The 19,925-nt window shown below is 45.0% G+C and overlaps 1 protein-coding gene across 3 annotated transcripts in view; it reads right to left on the bottom strand.

Annotated features, from left to right (window-relative positions):
* The window catches only part of Sema6a (semaphorin 6A), a 123,877-nt gene that overhangs the window by 57,614 nt on the left and 46,338 nt on the right, over positions 1 to 19,925 (bottom strand). For all 3 annotated transcript variants that reach the window (XM_057788691.1, XM_057788692.1, XM_057788693.1), the window contains exons 2-3: positions 2,883 to 3,019; positions 960 to 1,077 (exon numbers count right to left, since the gene is read on the bottom strand). In XM_057788691.1, the coding sequence (XP_057644674.1) occupies positions 960 to 1,077; positions 2,883 to 2,982 (218 nt within the window). In that variant the 5' untranslated portion in view covers positions 2,983 to 3,019. The remainder of the gene's footprint in view (positions 1 to 959; positions 1,078 to 2,882; positions 3,020 to 19,925) is intronic.

Genomic DNA, 19,925 nt, shown 5'->3' with positions numbered 1-19,925 from the left:
TACTGTTGTTATTTTAGCCACTCTGGTCCTGGGTTCACAGCCATATACAAACATCATCCGTCTTTTTCCCATCGTGAAATAATTCACCTATTTAGAGTCACATAAGTGCCCAGAGGAACATTCAGGGTGGTCCTCCTTGAATGAGTTCCATACTCCGAACCTGGTTGGAATGGTGAGAATTGGTGGCCTTGGGCATCTCCTATGAATTGTTTCGCCTCATAGTTCCACGCCTTGTTGGAACCACTATGTGCTTCCTAAAGACACATCTCATCTGGCAGAGGGCACATAAAGCCAGAGGAGCTGTGGAGCAGCTGAACCATGGGCAGGATTAGAACAAAAGCCCGAATCCATGTGGCCCTCGTCCGAATGGCATCCTTATGCCTTAGGATATCAGCATGTCCAGATATTATTTTCCAAAGGACAAGAAATGCTTATTATTTCTATTCTTACTGTTAAATACAAACCACTTATGAACCATACACAGTATTGTATTTTCTCTGGTCACCACTACTACTCTGTCAAAATAATGGCAAATATTCAATGCAAATATACAAATAGGCATAATATAGACACACACCTCTGTACACTGCTTAATACATGTTGCTACATCCAAATTGATTTGACAAACAACTACCAAGTGGTAGAGTTCTCGGCTATGTACTTGGGTAAATATTTGCATATGTTCAAGAAACACGGTGGATTATTTGAACTGTAAGCTCTAAAATATGCAATTATTTCTCCAAAAACCCACAGGAGGTTAAGCAGACATTTAAAAAAATCCACAAAAGGTTAAACAGACAGGAGAAACACTTGAAAGAATGATTACTTGACAAACACAAGCAGCTTTTAGTTTAAATAGCATAGTTAGTAACCTCAGGTTCTTAGAAAGACACATGGCCGGTGAGTAGGGACTGGAACCTTTGGTTCCTGTAAAGGTGCCCGTGAGGATTGTCTCTTACCGAGCAGCGACGTAGAGAGTTCTGTTCATGACCATGATCATCTGGATGTCCAGCCTGTGCCTCTGTGTGGTGTTCCGTCCTGGCTTGTGGCCCACAAACACCGGATACTGTTTTGTATCTGTGAAAAGGAGATGGGGTAAGAGAGGGGAACTCAGATCAAGCCAAGAATCAACGGGGTAGTGTGAGGAGGGGGGTGGGCCCCAGAACGAAACCGTGTTTAATTCAGACCATGCCACTGTTTCCCATCTCCAACAAAGCTGTTATTTCAGGAAACGCTGTGAAAGTGTTCCTTAAGGACGGTCGGGTTACACGTCAATCCCAGATGATAATAAACCCAGCCTTAGCATTTCTGAGTGTCACCGTTTCTGAGGGTTAAACTTGCTGGTCAACCCTTTGCACGGAGGTGCTCTTTCTTCCCCCAGCTTCCTTTTCATCTTCTGTGGAGTGCTAAGCCTGAGGAAGGCAGGCTGCCAAAGATCTTGTCTCCGGACAAAAGTATTTCAAAGCTGCCTTCCCCATCAATCACCGCAAAGGCAATGTGGTCTGGAGGCAAGAGCCTTCATCCAGGAGCCAGAAGAAAAATACAGTCTCCACAGGCGCCCGGGTGGAATAATCTACCATTGAGGGCGGCCCTGCTAAGTTGGTTGGCATTCTAGGAACTGTGGGAAGTGCACTCTGGAGCTCAGCCATTGGCTAATCTCACAGAAAAGTGGGCTTTGACAGGAGAGGGTCTAAGTGAGCGTAGCCAGTCGGGTGACCTGGCAGGGTCCAAGAGCACATTTCTTTCCTCCTGTGCTCTTTGGCTGAGCCTGTGATGTGTAATAATATCTGACCTTTAGAAATACCTGGATCTCAACATCTCTCTGTTTCTAAACCTATAGTCTCCAGAGCATTGGCAGTCCTCCAAGAAGAGGAAAGAAAGATGAGTCACATCCAAAAGGCCATGTTTTTTGGTGAGTTACAGGGATGTAACTCTGAGTGGGAAACCATTCACAGTTTCGTGCCTGGACAGCTACACTTTAACCTTGTGGGATCTGGGCTTTCTCACATAAGTGTTACTAGAGAGCATCCATATATTTTCCTCCCAAACAAGTCAGGGGTACAATTACCTTAAGCTTTTCCTTCCATGGTTCCTTAACTTCGTGTACCTGGCCATCATGGGGGTTGCTATGGTAACTCCTACATCTGTTATCAGGATATTGTGTGAGCGTTAATGATTGTCAACAGCATATTAGGACTGGGGTCCCTATTGGAGTGGGACAGCAAAAATAGAAATCTTATCTCATGAAGATAAATGCATAGTTATTGGGTTCCTAATCCGAAGTGTGGGGAGCTTGGCTATTAAGGAGGGATAGCATTGACCTCTGACCTTTTGTCCTTTCACTGTTACGTATTCCGGTCTTGGCTCCTTGTCTTTGTACATAAAATTATCTCCCTTCTCAGAAATTCCGCTGTAAGCTGAGCACTGGGGTAGCTACTTAATAGCCTGCACATCTTACGGTAGGTTTCGCTCAGTGTTTGTTTTGGGATAATACATGGAAAATGATACTTGGGGAAACTGCTCTTTACCTTGACTGGGACCCAGTGGTTATTTGGAGGGCAGACAATAAAATAGGAAATCGGATGTTCTTTCTAAAACAAAAGTGAAGACAGGATTTCTCTGTGTAACAGCCCTAGCTGTCCTGGAACTAGCTCTGTAGACCAGGCTGGACTTGAACTCAGAGATCCTCCTGCCTCTGCCTCCCAAGTGCTGGGATTAAAGGCGTGCGCCACTGCTGCCGTGACCTACCTTTATCAGGAGCACACTTTACAGTTCCTGGGCCTCCTCCCGGATTCCTTTTTACTATGGGTTTGTTATGCTGCCGCAAGCTAAAATAGCCTCAAAAGCCAATGCAAGCAAGCAGGTGAGCACGTGATACTTACAGTTGCCATGCGAAATACTGATTGGCTCAGAATCTTCTGGGAAAGCAGCCCCAGTGCTGTGTAGCAGTGTGAGACATAGCAGCAAGGCTTCTGGCCTCATAGTAGTTCAGCGGGGAGACTTATTTCTCTACTTCACCCTGCCAAAGAGCAAAGGACGCTTCTTAGTTTTCGTTGTTTTTTTTTTTTCTTTTGCAAGTCAGCTTTATTCAACTCCATGAAATGCAATGGTCTTGAAGATAATTCAAGACAAGAGCCTTCTGTGTTCTGCCTTTGTCCACAGTGAATTCACTGGTTACAGTATTTTACACAAAGGCAGTGCCCAGTACCCTCTGCGCCCAATGTCATCCTGGCACCACACACTTTTGCAAAGCTTTTGCGAAAAGCCTCGCTTCCTTTGATGAGGCCATTCCAGGCCACTGTGGCTATCATCTCATAATCATGAAACTACGGATTCCAAAGAGTATAAACAACTGAAAGCAACTTTTTTTCCTTTTCCTTTAGAGAGGTCAAAAACTGCCATCTTCCACATGGGTTTTTTTTTTTTGCTGTTGTTTTAGTCAGTCAAGAATCTCTCTGAAATGTGACGGCATTGTCGGTAGTGAAGGACGCTGATACTCAATGAAGAGCTAGAATTCCAGCTCCATTGTAAAAGTCAGAATATATGTCATACTGTGACCTCAGGACAGTGCGATGATACCATACCTCTGCCTCTAGCATACCACACACACATGTGCACATACCACACACAACTGACCCCATTTTCTTATTGCCTGTAGAACCCCTTAGATAGTTGAGATTTTTCAACTCTTGTCTATGCCATTTTACAGCGACCTTAGAGCTAAATAAAAATTACACAATCTATCTTTTAATTTTAATTAAAATATAATATTATTTTCCTTCTTGCCTTTTCTTCCTCAGACCCTCCCATATCCCCCTTACTCTCTATCAAACTCTCTTTTCTTTGCTAAGCATACATATTTATGTAAATGCATAAATAGACAAACACCACCTGCTGAATCTGATTGATGTCACTTTACTATATGATTTTAGGGCTGACCACTCCATATTAGGGGCTCATTCCTGGAAAAGTCTAATTCTCATTCTCTCTCTCATCAATTGCTAGCTGCCTGTAGTTTGTTGTCGGGGGAGGGGTGCACAAATCTATTTTTAAAAAGAAGCACACCACTTCCAATTCTGTGAAGAGAATCTGAACTGGCATCTTGGAATAGCATTGCTACCATGTAAAGAGAATCACATCTCTGCACTTTTCCTCTGCAATGATACTGTCTTGCTCGGCTGTATTCTGCTAGAGCAGATTTTATGTGTAGAAAGGTTCTTCTACAGCTTAGAAATAAAAGTCCCAGGGAGCTGTTGGATACAGCGAACACAGCCTGGTGCTACAGTAAATACCACATCACTCTCAGGGGTATTCCAAGTAAGCATTTACGTGTCGGGGAAATTAACATAAAATGGGGTATCATTTCATCTTTTTTAGAGTAGCATTCTTTGAAGCAGCCTGCCAAAGATTATCTTTTCTGAACAAAGCCATTCTACAGTAGTCCATCAATCATGTAAGATTTGCGTTTAGAAATGTCAAACCTAGTAACCTAAATGTCTCTGAAAATTAATTTGGCAAACAAACTGCTAACTTATGCTTTGTGGAACACCACTTAATATTAGATACCTATGTCTCTTTTCTTCATGCCAAAAAAAGCATTAACAAGTCCCGGGTGCATTGTAGGTTATAATTTCACAGACACAGCTGGGTCTTAATCATTTCTTCAACTGAAAAGTGCTCATTAATTAATTTGCTTTATCTCGGGAAAAAAAAAATCAAAGAGGGGAAGAAGTTGAGAGAAGAGCCTAAACAGTTCCATATCTCTATCTCTGATGCAAAGATTAAAATTGAACTTGGAACGATTTCTTGTTCGCAAAGGCGATCCATTACCAAGAGACATAGCGTGTATTTACAGGACAGTTAACAACAGGTCCATTCATTCCCTTCCTTGCCAGTGCTCCCTAATCCGGGACATCTGAACACAAAGGAAAGACACTCCGGGGTCCCCCCTTTGCTTCTCAGGATCAGGAGCCCTGTTCAGAATAACATTAAGGTGGCACAATCAGTAACAAAGAGTAACTAAACCACAAACACAACACACATCGGCGGTTACACTTGGGTGAGGAAATGTAAGGCAAGAAGCAGCAGCGGCAGCAGTGGCAGCGTTACCAAGGGCAGAATTTCAGCATGAGTTTCCAACATGGCACAAGAATAAAGGAGACTTAGAAGGCAGAGCCACCTTCCCTTCGAATGTTGGGAAGTATACAATATATGCTATTAAAGATTTTTTTTCTTGACATGACTAATGAGCCTCTACCCTTCCACAACTGCATCCACCCCTGCGCAAATGTCCTACAAGCTCAAGACAAAACCCCGCTTTTTATTCTGTCTTAATTCTTTCTACTTTAGGATTACATGGGGAAAATTCTCAAGCCCTGAAGCTGGCAGGAAGAGCAGTGCAGTGAAAGCTGTTATGCAATCCCGCAGCTTCTTTTAAGGCTTACATGTAGTCAGCATCGCAACTCAGACATGTTACTGACGGATCTCCAGGTTTACAGTTGGGCTCTCCGCCAGGAAGGAAGAGCTGTTTTATATGCCCCTCCATCTTCCCGTCATCAGGTGCTTAAGCGCGTCACTGGGATGAACGTGGTTAACGTTAGCCAGCCTTACCAAGTTGGCCTTGTGGGACCAGCATCTACACACATAGATGAGAGGACGCTGCTTGACCTAAGACCACGCATGGTTACCCCACTCACTATCTCCACGTCCAGCTGTAGGAAATATGTAAATACTATTGGACCTGACCGTACAGATACAACTTTTGTCTGTTTTGGGACACACAAGAGAATCTTCCAGAATGTTCACGTCCAAAGAAGGGTTTAATGGTAAGTGGTAAGGATGTGAAAAATATGTCTTGGAAATCCTAGCAGTGGCTTGGGATAGAGGGAGGAAATAATGGTGGTAGTGGTGGGGGTTTTTTCCTCACGAACAAAGTTAATTGCCACGAGGTTCCAGCAATCCCTTTAAAAACACACTTTCTACTGACATCATAGGAAGTTCTAACAATAATCAATAATTCACATTATTAGAAGGAAGGACATGCTAAGAGTGTGACTCTAGGCAACTCAGTCAGGTTGGCTAGCTCTCAGTTTTGTCACCTAAAAGAGAAAGGACAGGAAATTGTATGGCTTCTAAAAGCCCTCAAGATTGAGACTGTATTCCCAGAAGAAGGGAAGAAGAGAGGAGAGGGGAGAAAGGAGATGAATGAGGAGGCACAGTATGGGGGGTGACACTGAGCCAGGTCACTGCACTGCCTTTTCCAGGCTAAGGCAACCACCCAGCGGCAGGGAGAAAGAAGAGCCAAAGGAGCAATCAAGAGCCCAAAGCGAGGAGAGGTCCTAAAATGGGGACAAGAGTCTGGCTCTGAGATCATGACAAGCCAGGTAGAAAAAAGTTGCAAGGACTTTAGAAGTCCACTTTCCAAGAGGTCTCCTCTCTTCCTCTAGCTCCGCCTGGCTGTCCCTCACAGTGAGGACAGAGAGAGCTGTGGAGACAGTCTGCATGCCCACGGGAGGTACCATGTGTGATGAACAGGAGGGGGTGGGGAGAAAACCTTCTAGCCTTACTCTAGTGCGACAGTTCTCAATCTGTGGGTTGTAACCCATTTGGGGAATAGCGACGCTTTCACGGGGGTCACCTAAGATCATCGGAAAACGCAGATACATTATGACTCATAACAGTAGCAGTTCCAGGACAGGCTCCAAAGCCACAGAGAAACCCTGTCTCGAAAAAACAAAACAAAAACAACAACAACAAAAAAAAGATTACAGTTATGAAGTAGCAACAAGAATAATGTCATGGCTGGGGGGTCACCACAACCTGAGGAACTGCACTGAAGGGGGGCAGCGTTAGGAAGGGAGAACTGTTGCTCTATAGATGCCAGCAGACGCAGCGTAGAAGGCTGTACACACATTTCGTTGGCAGGGGCCAATAACTACCAGCATGCCAAGTTGCCTCATCTCAACATCAGGTTCTAGTACAAGTCTTACAAACACCCCTAATGTGCCCAGAGAGAGTGCTACTGTCAGCATCTAATCATAGTCAGAGTTTAGTTGGTATTTACACTGGGAATAATCACATAATTATGGCAATTCTGATAGACAGGCCTTATCATGTCCAAATAAAGAAACTGAGGCCCGGGCGGGAGGCTAAGTTACATTTCTAGGTAGCGCCCAGCAGACATTTACAGCACATTAGGAAAAAGGTAACAGCACAATAAACAAAGGGGAGTACTGGCTCTCAACCCCAGATCTGTGTGGCTGCAACATTTATGTCCTCCCTAGGCCATCAAGGAGTGGGAACAGGGTAAGGGAAAAGGAAGGCCTAAGTAGAAACTTCACTTACGATAATAACTGAATACCGGTTGATGCATCTTTGCTTACAGGGATAGATTAGCTGAAAGTCCCTAATGGCTTCAGTCATAAAAATCCATAAACTGAGTACACAGTCACTCTCGAAACATGTTGGCTCTCAGGCTCACTCCACCTTATGGGCCTGTGATCGCAGGCCCACGGTGACGGGAAGATGCTGAGGTAGGAATTGATGATGTCAGGACACTGCTGTGGTTAAGTGGGACAACTTGGGATTCCTCCTTCCTGCCTCCCTTGAGGGTGATGTTTTAAAGTCAGATGTTTCACGGAAAGTAGTGTCATTTGTTAAGAGCAAGAATGAGGCTGCCTGCACAGATTGGCTCCCTCTCAAGACAGAGAGGAACCTTCACCTCCAGAGGGGTGGAGAAAACAGGTGTTTGTGCAGAGAGCCTGGCTCCCTGAATGCTGGAGATCCATCAGAGATCAGAAGTGCTGATTCTTCTCCCACTAGAAGAAAATGTGAAGAATGAATGAGTGTTTAACTAGTAGGTGTCCTTCACTGACCTGGACAGCCCTTGCTTTGAGGCCTGGGGGCAGCATGAGAAGGATGCTGCTGTCCACAGGATGTGGCGTTGGGTGAAAGAACACTCCCAGAACAGAATGAGAATCAACTCAAGCCCATTGATTGTGGTAGAAATGGTCACAGTGTGCAGGCTTTGGGGGACCGTGAGCTAGAGCCACCTGCTCAGGGATGTTTGCATTAAGAGATGAGGAGAAAAATGGCTCAAGACTCTCAATAAAGCATTGGCCTCTTAATACAGCATCATTTCTCTTCTTCTCAGCCATTAGCAGAGACATAAAAGCACCCAGTTTAGAGGAAAGGGAAATGCCACAGACCTAACTTCTACACATTTTGGAGAACGATGACGGCCTTCAATGGAGGCTGGTGATAAATATTGAGTGTGTATAATACATGGTCCGTTTCGGTCTGCAACCACGGGGCACAAAGGCACAGAAAAGCAGCTGTGAATTGAGAAGTCCTAGAAATTGTTTGCTTATCTGCATAAAGGCTGATATATATATATATATATATATATCTACGATCTTTCAGAGAGAACAGGGCATGTGGTGGTTTCTCTCTTATGTCCTTGCTTTCCCCTGCCTTCCCCAAACACACACCTGAGCCTTCAATGGACTTTGCTGAGATGCTTCAGATAGAATCTAAGGGCTCATTTGGTCTTCGTCACTGCAGCCATCATCTCCCCGGGCCTGAAAACACTGAGGCAAGAGATCTTGATCTCAGAAATCAGCAAGGCCCAACCCAGCATGCCCGTGGCATACCCAGCTTTTTGCCACCCCCATCGCTTTTAAACTTAAAAAAAAAAAAAAATTGCTGAACTCAAATATCTGCTCCAGCTGCAGAAACAAACACTCCTTTCATCTTACTGTTAAGAAAACTGAGACCCAAAGAAGTGGGGTCGGTTGCCAAATGTGGAACTTCAGGAAAAGTGGCAAAGCCAGACAGCAGTTAAGGACTCCTGCTCCTCCGTGGAACTCTCCCAACGTGATGCTGCCTTCTGAAAAGGAGCCAAAATTCATTCATTTCTCCTTGGCTTGTTGCCTGATGTTCATTTGATTTTCATCTCACTGACTCTATTTTCTACTAGGAGCCAGGCACTGTGCAGAGATGCTGACGCGGGGATGGGAACCCCGCGAACATGCTCTGGTCCTCTCTCGCGTCCCGTGGGTCTGAAAGCTCTTGGCATCGCACCAAAATAGCACAGGACTGCAGCCATAACTGTTTAGAAGTAGTTAAGATTTCACCTTGGGTTTCGGGGTTGCAGAGGTTAAGTGGAAGCTTGGGGAGAGCCCAGGCAGGCTTCGCGATCCTTACTGTTGCTCTCCGAGTTACACAGTCCACTGTGGTCCCCACGCCAAGCCCAGCAAGCGGACAGCTCCATGCTCATTGGACTTTGGGACACTCACTTTGGTCTAATTCTTGTACTGGAAGAATATTTGCTTAAGGAAAGTCAAACATTTGTCCAATGTAATGGATGAAGTTTTTTTTTCATTACACCAAATTCTTAAAGTATTGTAACTCAAAATGAAGACCGTGCCTGATGACTTTTCGGATGACGGCTGCTCTAAGGTACAAACTCAAAATGTCACGATGAGTGGCCAGATGTGGGTCAATTTATATCAGTCTCCCTAATTTTCTGTATCTTTTTTTTTTCAGTAACAGTGAAGCACATTAGGTCTCAGGCACTTTCGCCAGCTGCTTAGAAGGGTATGTGCAGAATAACTTGAGAGGAGAAAACTGCAGAAACTCAGTGCCTAGAGCTTCTCATGGTCTGTGTCAGCATGCAGGGAGGACGTAAACTCAAATAAAGCAATCACTATGTCCTACTAATTTATCCCATTTTCTCTCAGTACAGTTAATAGAGAACAGAAACCCACAATGCTAACCTCCTGACCCTTCCTCTCCCTGGCCTGCGGAGTTCCCACCCTGTGAGGACGTGTTCTTTCCCCACTCTGAAATGGGCATCCACTTCAAACATGGCTCAGAAGAAATCCAAACAACCTGAGAAACAACCCCCCTCTGGACCCCGTGCGACAAAAGACGCTACCAATCATGACTGACTGAAGCTTTGAAATTCTACAAACCCTCATTGTTTCCTTGCTTATAAAGGTTTGTCTTTGTTAAAATAGTCTCAATTAGGAACAGTGCAGTGGGTTTCTCTGCTGTCAAGTCCTCGGGGGCTGGCAGCCTATGCCATCCGGCCTTCTCTTCCTTGCTGTTTCTCTTGCGGTCAGGTCCTCGGGTGTTGGCTGCCTATGCTACCCTGCCTTCCCTTCCCTGCCTCTTCAGTGACGTTCTGATGCTTTCCCTGCACTCTGAAAGCCAAAAATAGAACTTATAATTGACTAATGGCTTCTGATTGTACAAGAAGAGACATAATATCATTACAGAAAATGCTCCTTAATAGAGCATCCTCCTCGGGAATGTCTCGACGCTCACAAGAGTCTTTCAATGTCTGGGTATGTCTACACACACCCACAAACAGATGAGACAGAAGCACCATTTCCTAAATTTCTTTATATTCCTTTGGCTACTTTATTAACTTTTTTTAAAAAGTGGGTTTTGTGTGCTTAATGATTTGGATGAAATCGCAAGTTCTCACAGTTAAACCTATATTTGAATGGGGTCGATTCTGCCAAGTCTGCCCAAGTTCATACCATTTCATTGGCTGTGTTCACGTACTTTCCATGTAAAACAATGACTCATGAGGTTGACTTTACTTACTGAGAGCAAAGTAACCAAGGACTTTCCCAAAGGCAGTTATCAGTTTGCTTTGGGATGGAGAGAAAGCCTTTGTTAGTTACCCAAATTGGAGTCAACTCCGGTCACGCCACTCCTTAAAAATGCTCACTTAATTATTTTTTTTATAAGAAGTCTTACCTTCAAAATCAATAATTATTCCCAAACATCCTGAATAAATGTTTCCTTAAGGCCAATGAAAGAGAGTTCCAGGAAGCTGGGGCTTTGTTTAAATGGCTCCATGACCTAACAATGTGCTTCTCTTCATAGGTGACTTAGGGGTCAGAACACAGATCCAGAGTTATAGCCCTGTTTATTGGAAAGTGACAGAGTGCATCGAGGTGGTCAGCATCTGGACAAACCATTTTGGTGTCGCCAGCTGTTTTAAAACCTCTCTCAACTCTCCCTAAGTTTAAGGGAAAACAAGATTTGCTGCTCCCTCTGCTTTCCTATGTGGCAAGCTTGCTGTGGAAACACAGGCCCTTGGCCTCTTGCTGGCGACTACAGACAAAACCAAACAAGCCTCCTGAGAGCCAAGAAGTTTTCCTTACTCATTTGGCATCCCAATTTGACTTGAACTAGCATGAGGCCATTTGTTTACTGCCTTCAGAGTAAATGTTTACACTTTACACCATAAAACTATTACCAGGCTTAATTTTTTTATTGCTACAGACCTGATTTGAGTATCTGTCCCTTTGCCGCTTTCCCATCACCTGCTAAATTTTAATTCTGAAACATACGTTTTTCCCAAGGCTTAAAACACAGGAGGCTTTGGAAGAGCATGCAAACAGATTGCAGAGGAAAAGCTCTTGGGACAGGGTGGCCAAGGTGGTGTCGCTGAGACAGGAGACGCTCCGATCATCACAGAGCATCTTAGGAAGTTCAGAAAATTAAAAAGAACCTCTTAACTGATTTACTTTCCTAATGTCACGTTGTCCTTCGGGGGTCATTCAGAGATTGCTCAGTGAGTTGCCTCTTCCTGATTTCCGCTACTCTGTGTTTTTAACAGCAGATTTCCAGGCTCCCCTCCCTGCAAGGCACCAACAGGAAAAGGCTTCCTTCCACAGAAGGGGAGGGGCTCACGAAACTGGTACCGGCTTGGCAGGGTGGATTTTAAAGTGTCCTATGGGGACCTCACGACTAACAGAAGCAGAAGTGGCTGCTTCTCTAGGCTTGACACCCCTCTCTGTTTGGGCGAGCTTCATTTTCTCTCACACCTGACCTCAAGTTCGGGGTGCTCAACTCGTCTTTTGCACGTGTCACAGGCTTTTCTGAATTGGTCGTGAGAGCTGCTCCCAAGCAATGTCCATAATGTCATCAGAAATCCCTTTCCCCTACGGAACAATGGAGCAAAGGACTTTCCCAGGGCCAGCCAGCACCTGAATGGCAGTAGCTGGCCAGCAGTAGGTTCTTTACTTGTTTGGGCATTAAATTCTCAAACACCTGCAAATTTCATGTCTCTTCTCCCCTCCTCCCCCACCCCATTTTTGGAGGGTGAGGTGGGGTAAAACCGTAAGTTATTGAGCTAGGAAATAAAAGAGAGAATTTGGAATTTTGGATTCCCAGAATCTTTCCAGTGGACAACATGGGCTTGAAAGACACACATGCTCTCTCCCTGTCTTGGTTACTTTTCTATTATGCCATCTCGAAATAGCCCCTGCTGAGACAATTAGCCATTATTTTTCAATTAAGCTTCAGGCAAATTCTTAGGATAAGGGCAAAAAGCAGCCATATTCTTTGCCAAACTATCACAAAAGTGGGCTCTATCCCAGTTGCTATTAAAAATCCTGCTTTTCTCTGAGTCTCTTGTCCACCTGGCTCTCAGCACTGTCTTCCAGGCTCCTAGGATGGCCTGTTAAGCCCTGCTTACAACATTCAACTGCTTTTCTAGTCCAAAGTCCAAAATTTTCCATATCCCTCCAAACAAAACAAAACAGACAAACCAAACCAAAACAAATACAAACAAACAACAAACAAAAAACACAGTTACATCTGCAACACTAATAATCCACTTTCTGGTACCAACGTCTGTCCTAGTTTTGCTTGTTGGCTTTTCTAGTGCTGTGATAAGCTACCATGACCAAGGCAACTTACAAAAGAAAGTGTTTAATTTGAGGCTTACACTTTCAGAGGGTTAGAATCCAGGATGGTGAATCAAAGTCATGGCACCAGGAACAGCTGAGAGCTTACATAAGTCGGACTCAGAGAGAGAGAGAGAGAGAGAGAGAGAGAGAGAATGACCCACAGTCTTTTGAAACCTCAAAACCTGCCCCCAGGAGCACACCTCCTCCAATGCCACACCTCCTAATTCTTCATAAAAAGTTCCACCAACTGGGGACCAAGTACTCAAATATATGATGAGCCTGTGAGGGTCACTGTCATTCAGGCCCCCCATACTCCTTTCTCTCTCCATTCACCCTCTCTTTCCTTTCTTTCAAAGTGGACACTGAGTATCAGGCACAATGGTAATCAATTTTAACTATGAAGTAAACAAATGGTTAATATCCCATAACCTGGGCGTGAGGTTAATTACTCTAGTTCAAATTACCTGGAGAGAAGATAACACATGGTTAACACCAATTAACCCTTCAATCAAAAGGGCAGTCGCGGTTCTTATAACTAATCGCGCAACAGACAATCACTGTAATTAGAATCTCTGCTAGAGAGCTCTAAGAGGAAAAGTGGAATTGTTCAATAAGCTTGACTATGACGGGCAGAGACCAAATTAATGTGCAGGGGGTCAATCAAGAGAGAAATGACATTTTTAGAGAGGAAGGGAGTGGGGGACACCTGGGCAGCAGGAGCCTAGGCTCGTCCCCCTCTGGCAGCAGGAAGAACCAAGCCAGCACTGGCTTGCTTTTCATTGAGAGGAGATAGAGGCATGGAATAGGATATCTGAAAGCCTCCGGTGCCCTGGCTACTGGGAAGCAGATGTCCACTTGGGTTGTCTGGGTTTGCCCTGGTAAGGACTGGAAGGTCAGGACAGACAGATGCAATGCCACAGCTGGGGAGTTTAGAGGTGAATCATGCATGAATATTATTTCAGAAAGGAGATAGCCTGGGTTCACGTTGGATAACTAAAACACTAAGAATAACAACGGTCTTCCTGTTTAGTTAACAGTCTTCATCCCGCCAAAGAAAGGGGAGAAAGTCATCCTCAAGTGTGCTGCAAGAATAGGCAGATAGGCCCCTCACACATCTATTTAATCAGCTCTTCCCAGAGGCACCAAGGCATGAGATAAAGGCTAAGCATTCTCCAGGATCTTCAATGCCGAGAGAGCAGGTGCCACCCGAAGCCTGGGCGAGATTTCCATCTCGCTGCAGGTGAGGGGTAGAGGGATGTCTTTCCTTCCAAGGTAATGAGAATCGTTATCAGTGACAGTTCCACTCTTTGAAAGTAATTTTATTCCCAAGGAACATTACTCTTGTACCTCACGGATTATTCACCCAGTGTTTGGGGGGAATTACCAGCAAAAATATGAGGCACGGGAAAGTACTGTGCAAGCGTGTAAACCCTGAGCGGAGATGTCATTATCAATATTTGATAAAGCGCAGAGACTGCCCGTGGTAGCGGCTCACTGCGTTTGCTCCCTCACTTTTCCAGCCACGCTGCTGGAAGGGAAGCAGGGAAGCCCAGCCATGGGCTCTGGAGCATTCTGCTCTCTGAAAGCCTCTCGCAAACCAAGGGAGACGGCATATATACAGCTACAACTACACTGCAAGAGTGAAAAAGGCTAAGAGGCCGTCCAGGTACTGGCTGTAAGTCTCAAATGCGTGCCCTAGTGTCCACTTCCCTATCTGCAGCTACAATCTCCTTACTCTAACCCAACCCCCTCTCCATCTGGGTTTCTGCAGGAGCTATCTAATTCATCTTCCTTCAATTTAATTTCTATATGGCAACTAGTGGTCTTTTTGAAAAAAGAAAGAAAGAAAGAAAGAAAGAAAGAAAGAAAGAAAGAAAGAAAGAAAGAAACAACAGCAGCAGCATAGATGACATCATGGCCCGCCTTGCACAGAGCTCTCTGATGGCTTCATCCTCCATTCACAACAAATTAAAAGCCCCATCCTGAGCACGGGAGGTATCACCACCTCCCTGCCTTTTAACGTTCCATTCCGCAAGGTTCCACTGGCTCCAACCCACTCTGACTTGCCTTCCACAAAGGCCGCTCTATGCGGAATTGCTGTCCCGCTCTTTTGAAGGACCACACGCCAGGGTTTATGGAAGTAGCTCACTGTCATTCACTTAAAACATCACTTCTTCAGAGCGGCCCTCCTTCACACCCTTTTGACTTTTTATCACTTTCTTCCCAATTTTTGCACTAGATCTGAACCTAGACAGCCTTTTCATATTTATATCCTCGTTTGCCACTGTCTGCCCGTCTCTTACAGAATCTAAGGTCCACGTGGGCACATTTGCTCGAGTTATCACTGCCACCCCCTCGTTCTAGAAAAAAAAAAAAGCCTAATGTATCGTAAACTCTTAAAAGATACTCGCTGGATAATGAATATTACTCCAGACAGTTTTTGAAAGACTCCTGTTCAAACAAAGCAAAGACATTGTCAAAGGCAAGGATAGGTATTTTTGGCTATCTGAAGAGGAATCCTGAGGACAGTTGTGAGACAGAAACTAAGAGTGATGGGCAGCAACTGGGAGGAAATGGCTTTGTGGGGAACAGAGAGGGATTTCCCACAGTCCCAGGAACACCAGCAGGAGTTGGCCCACACTGGGGCCAGGTGAGTAGAAGGACAGAAGAAATCGTATCCAGGGAACTCAGACGGAGGACTAGGAGCCAAATTACACAGCATTTATGGTCTCTGTGGAGAGTTCGCTTGCCTACGGTTCTCACATCCTCTGACAAGCCCTCCTCCCACATCCTGGGAAAGTACTGCCTAGAGCAGGAAGCCACAGAGGGTCCAGCAAAGACTCTCTGGGCAATTGCTTTCTTCTCCTCTGCTGAAGAAATAACGTGTCCAGAAGCAAAAGACCCAAAGCCCTCAGGCTTTGGCCAAGTGCCACTCATTCAGCTTCTCAGTCTGGCCATGTATGGTCATGGGTCAAAAGCCAAAACATACTTGCAAAGAGACAGAGAGGTCAATAATGTAATTAGTAACACGGGCTATGGCAGAGGTCTCCGAAGGTGGGGACCTACAGCATCCGTAGAATCCCGCTTCATTTCACTCTAGGTAGCCGAGTCCTGGAGGGTGGTGGGTGTGTGGCCTTCCAGGAATGTCAGCCGCTAGCTTGATGCTGAGACTCAATTGTCAATGACAAACAGACCCCATGAGCTGATTTAACTTCGCTCTTGTCTCAAATCCCTTCCCAGTGACTCATAACTTTCTCCTGACATCAGAACAGCTGGGCCAGCCAGCTGGAGAGAAGACATCCAGATGTGGCTGGCTGGAGCTCCAGGGGCTCTGAACCCTCATTCAGACTGTCCCAGTAGACCATGGGGTTAGGTGTTTCCCTCTCCCCATGTGGGTGGGAAGAGCAGCTCTGTCTGACCGCTTTCATTCTTTAGCACACAAGTGTGTGAAACAACGCACAGCGGCTCTTCTTTGTCTACAGTTTCAGGATGTTTTATTGGGGGAAAGGGGGGCGTGGGGGAGGAGTGGACAGACCTCTGCCCAGTCCTTCTGCAGAAGTATAAGAGATAACCTGACCAGAATGTACCACCCACCCTGAGGCATGGGCCTCACACACAGACCTCAGCTAGAGTATACAGGAAAGGCTGAGAAGTTGGGGGGGGGGGCGGGGGGGCAGGGAAAAGAAAAGGATCTGGTTGGGGGAAAAAAAATCTAGAACAAAGACTTCTTTGTCATGCTAATATAAATTTAGGCTAGTTGATTGTTTTAAAAGTATGAACTATGTGTGTAAAATCCCCCTTCAGAATAGCTTGCTTGGACAAAAATCATACACATTGTTGACTGTTGGTTTGGTTTGAGTATCTTTGAATATTTTAAAATTTCAGTGTTTAAAGTCCTAAAATGACTGTAAAAGGGGCTGTTTTTGTTAACGAAAATTGAGATGCAAGCCAAGATTGACTGATTTTTAAAAAACGTGTTGTGCATATTTGTTCCAATATGTAAGCATCTAGTCACAGTGTCTCCAAGGGAGGACGATAAAAGGTCACGGGGGAATGAAATACACTTTTTATATTGTATTCTTTTATGAGTTTTATTGGGGGGTGGATTCTCATACTTCTTTTTTGGGGGGGTGGGCAGACAAATCTAACTATAACTTTATTTAAAACAAAACAAAACTCCCCACAACTTCATCTCCAGAGGCAAACCTGAACTTTTAGGCCAATATCTACCAATTCTCCACCCCCAGAATCCTTTCACAGTGTGTTCAGCCTCTTGTATTTTACATAAATGGCTGTCTTCCTAAATGTGGCCAACTCAGAAAGGCAGAGCACAGGAAAATCCAAGGCAAAGAATCAGTAAGTTCAAGGCAAATGCTCTCTCTGTGTTTTCCTCAACATAATGCATTCCTAATTTATGTGGGGTCTCCCCTCTCCTCTTCCTGAACAACTGTTTCTGTGCACATGCCATGATCTCTAACTTCACTACCTTTGTTCTCACTCACCTCCTGTGTCAAAAGAAAAAAAAAAAAGAAGAAGAAGATCCAACCCATCTTTGGAAATATACGCAAAGGACACTTGCTGCTTAGAAGCTGAATGGATCTTTTTTCTCTCTGAGATAGTCTTTATAGAGTGGTCCAGGGCTATGGCACTAACCATGGCAGTGTGGAGAGGTACCCATGGTGTGGAGATTGGATCGCAACAGGTATCCTCTATCCTCTCCTGTCTGAAGGTGGGGCGCAAGAGGACACCTTGGCTGTTTCTTTCACTTGTTCCAGTCACAAACTTTGAACTGGACACTAGGAAGCATGAAGGCTACTTTCTTTTCTCGTGGTATCCCTGATCTTCACGGCCAAGTACACTGCATCACCTCTGAAGTTGCTTCTCTCATGCAGTACATCATGGAGTTCAAAGTCTCTCGCTGGGGTAGGAAAAACAGTTTCTTATTCCAGTCTTAGCTCCAACTTGGAACTTGGAGACAAGTGACATCCCTGAGATGTGGCCTTTCTCTTTCCCTTATGACTCTAGAGAAACTACCATGTACATCACCAAACACGGACATCTGTAATACCGTCGCTTTAAACCCCTGCCTTTCAAACTGGCCTGCACATCTGAACTCCCAGGAGAGCTTCAAACAGTAAAGGTGTCTGCACCCAGAGATGGCACCACACCTAGAGATTGGCCTGGTGGTGTGACCAGGGTTTTAGAATTTTTAGTAGATCCCTGGAGGCTTCTACTAGGAAACAGATCCAGTTTGGGAACTTCTAACACACACACACACACACAAAGGGTTTCCAAACTCTAATCCTAATCCCTTCCATTGCCAAGCTTTCAGACACAGGCAGGGATAATTCATCCCAACCCAAAACCCTGTGCTTAGGCCAGCTTCATGGACAGGCTTGAAAAACATCTAAGTTTGTTTGGTGCCCATCTACCCCTCACACCAATCCATTTACAAATATAATTTAATCCATTAAAAATTATAGGGAGCCGCGCAGAAACTTCTTTTCCAGCGTGGGGCCTGCCAAGCACTCTTAATGTCAACACAGACAATAGGTGTGCTCTCTCCTGTGACAGGGCTGAAAGAAAGCAGGCCTAATTAAGCCACCCAGATGCGAGGTCCTGAGCATACCGCCTTAGGAAGCCCAGCTCCCAGCCTTATCAAAGCTGCCTTTCTCTTCAACCATGCTCCCGTAACCTGGGAAATATAAATTTTGATTGCTGATTGCTGCGTTGTTAGTAACTAACTATATATCATCAGGCGCTGGTCACCGGTGTCTGCCCAGGCTTAATTATCTCAGCTAAAGGGAAAGTAACCCCATGAAAGAACTGTTTTCCAATTACAGCAGCCAGAATATGTGATTTGTCTCTCTGGTGATATCCGACTCAGGGTCCATTTCATGTTCTTTGTATTATGTTCTTTTCCTCATTACAAGCCTGGAGTTGTGAATCTTGAGCTCCTAGCAAGGAACACATAAATATCAGGAGGGCAGCTGTCAAACCTTGAAATCATCAGCAGTCACCACCAAAGTCCTACCGGTAATTACAGACCTTCCCCCAGCAAACGCTGCAGTCAGGGTTAAAGGCTTTCTGCAGAACAAATGGTGATCACGGGTTTCCCTGCTATAGAATCTGGGTAAGGCCATACGATGTCACATGGTGCATACACACACACACACACACACACACACACAGACATACAACTTTCAGAAGTTATGCACCAGAAGTCTCATGTTCTACATGCTACCTTAGCAATTGTTTTACTGACAAGGAAAAGCATTTTTCTGCTCCTATAAAAAATAATTTGCTGGGGGGTGGGGTAAAGACATGGCAACACTGCCTCCAACCCTGCATCTTCCCGACCCCATTTGTCTGCCCTGCTCTTTGGTAATTCCACGCGAATGTCCGCCCCGCATGCCTGTCTTGACAATTCTTTATCCTGAAAGCTGGTCCAAGAGTTTATCACCTCTGTGACTAAAGGGCCCCTAAGCACTTCGTGGACATGGACTTTGAATTCTGGGTTAAGAAAAGTATTTGAGGCACCTACTGTGTGAGCAAGCTGTAGATACTGGGATTTACGGGGGAAGAAGTAAGTCTCTGCATTCAGATAGAAATAGTCTAGTGACTGGCAGATTTCCTCTAATGACCAGTGTGGTCCTGACTGGACTGCTTAATCTCTAAACTTCAGGTTTCTTAGATTTGAAATGGGTTAATGGCACTTTCCTTCCCTTCGGTCATCATTAGCATGAAACGCCCCAACCCATTTTTTTTTTTTTGAAATGTGTAATGTACACTTGTATCGTCTCTCAGAGTGCTTGGAGTTGGCGGTTGAAAAACTCAAGTGTCATTCATCATTGGAACTGTGTGTATGTGCCTTTCACACCTACACGTCATCATGTATGTGCCTCTCACACCTACACGTCGTCATGTATGTGCCTCTCACACCTACACGTCGTCATGTATGTGCCTCTCACACCTACACGTCGTCATGTATGTGCCTCTCACACCTACACGTCGTCATGTATGTGCCTCTTACACCTACACGTCGTCATGTATGTGTCTCTCACATCTACACGTCGTCATGTATGTGCCTCTCACATCTACAAGTCATTGGTTCTTCCCCCCTGAAACCATTCCATCACCACAGTTTTCATTTTTTCCTGCATCCCAAACTTTGTAACCACAGCCCTTTGTTCCTTGAGCTGGAGTTGGTTC

Source organism: Chionomys nivalis, chromosome 14, assembly GCF_950005125.1.
Source record: "Chionomys nivalis chromosome 14, mChiNiv1.1, whole genome shotgun sequence".
NCBI classification, from domain to species: domain Eukaryota; kingdom Metazoa; phylum Chordata; class Mammalia; order Rodentia; family Cricetidae; genus Chionomys; species Chionomys nivalis.
Note: the sequence above shows the minus strand (reverse complement) of the source record. Positions and strands in the feature narration are given on the sequence as shown.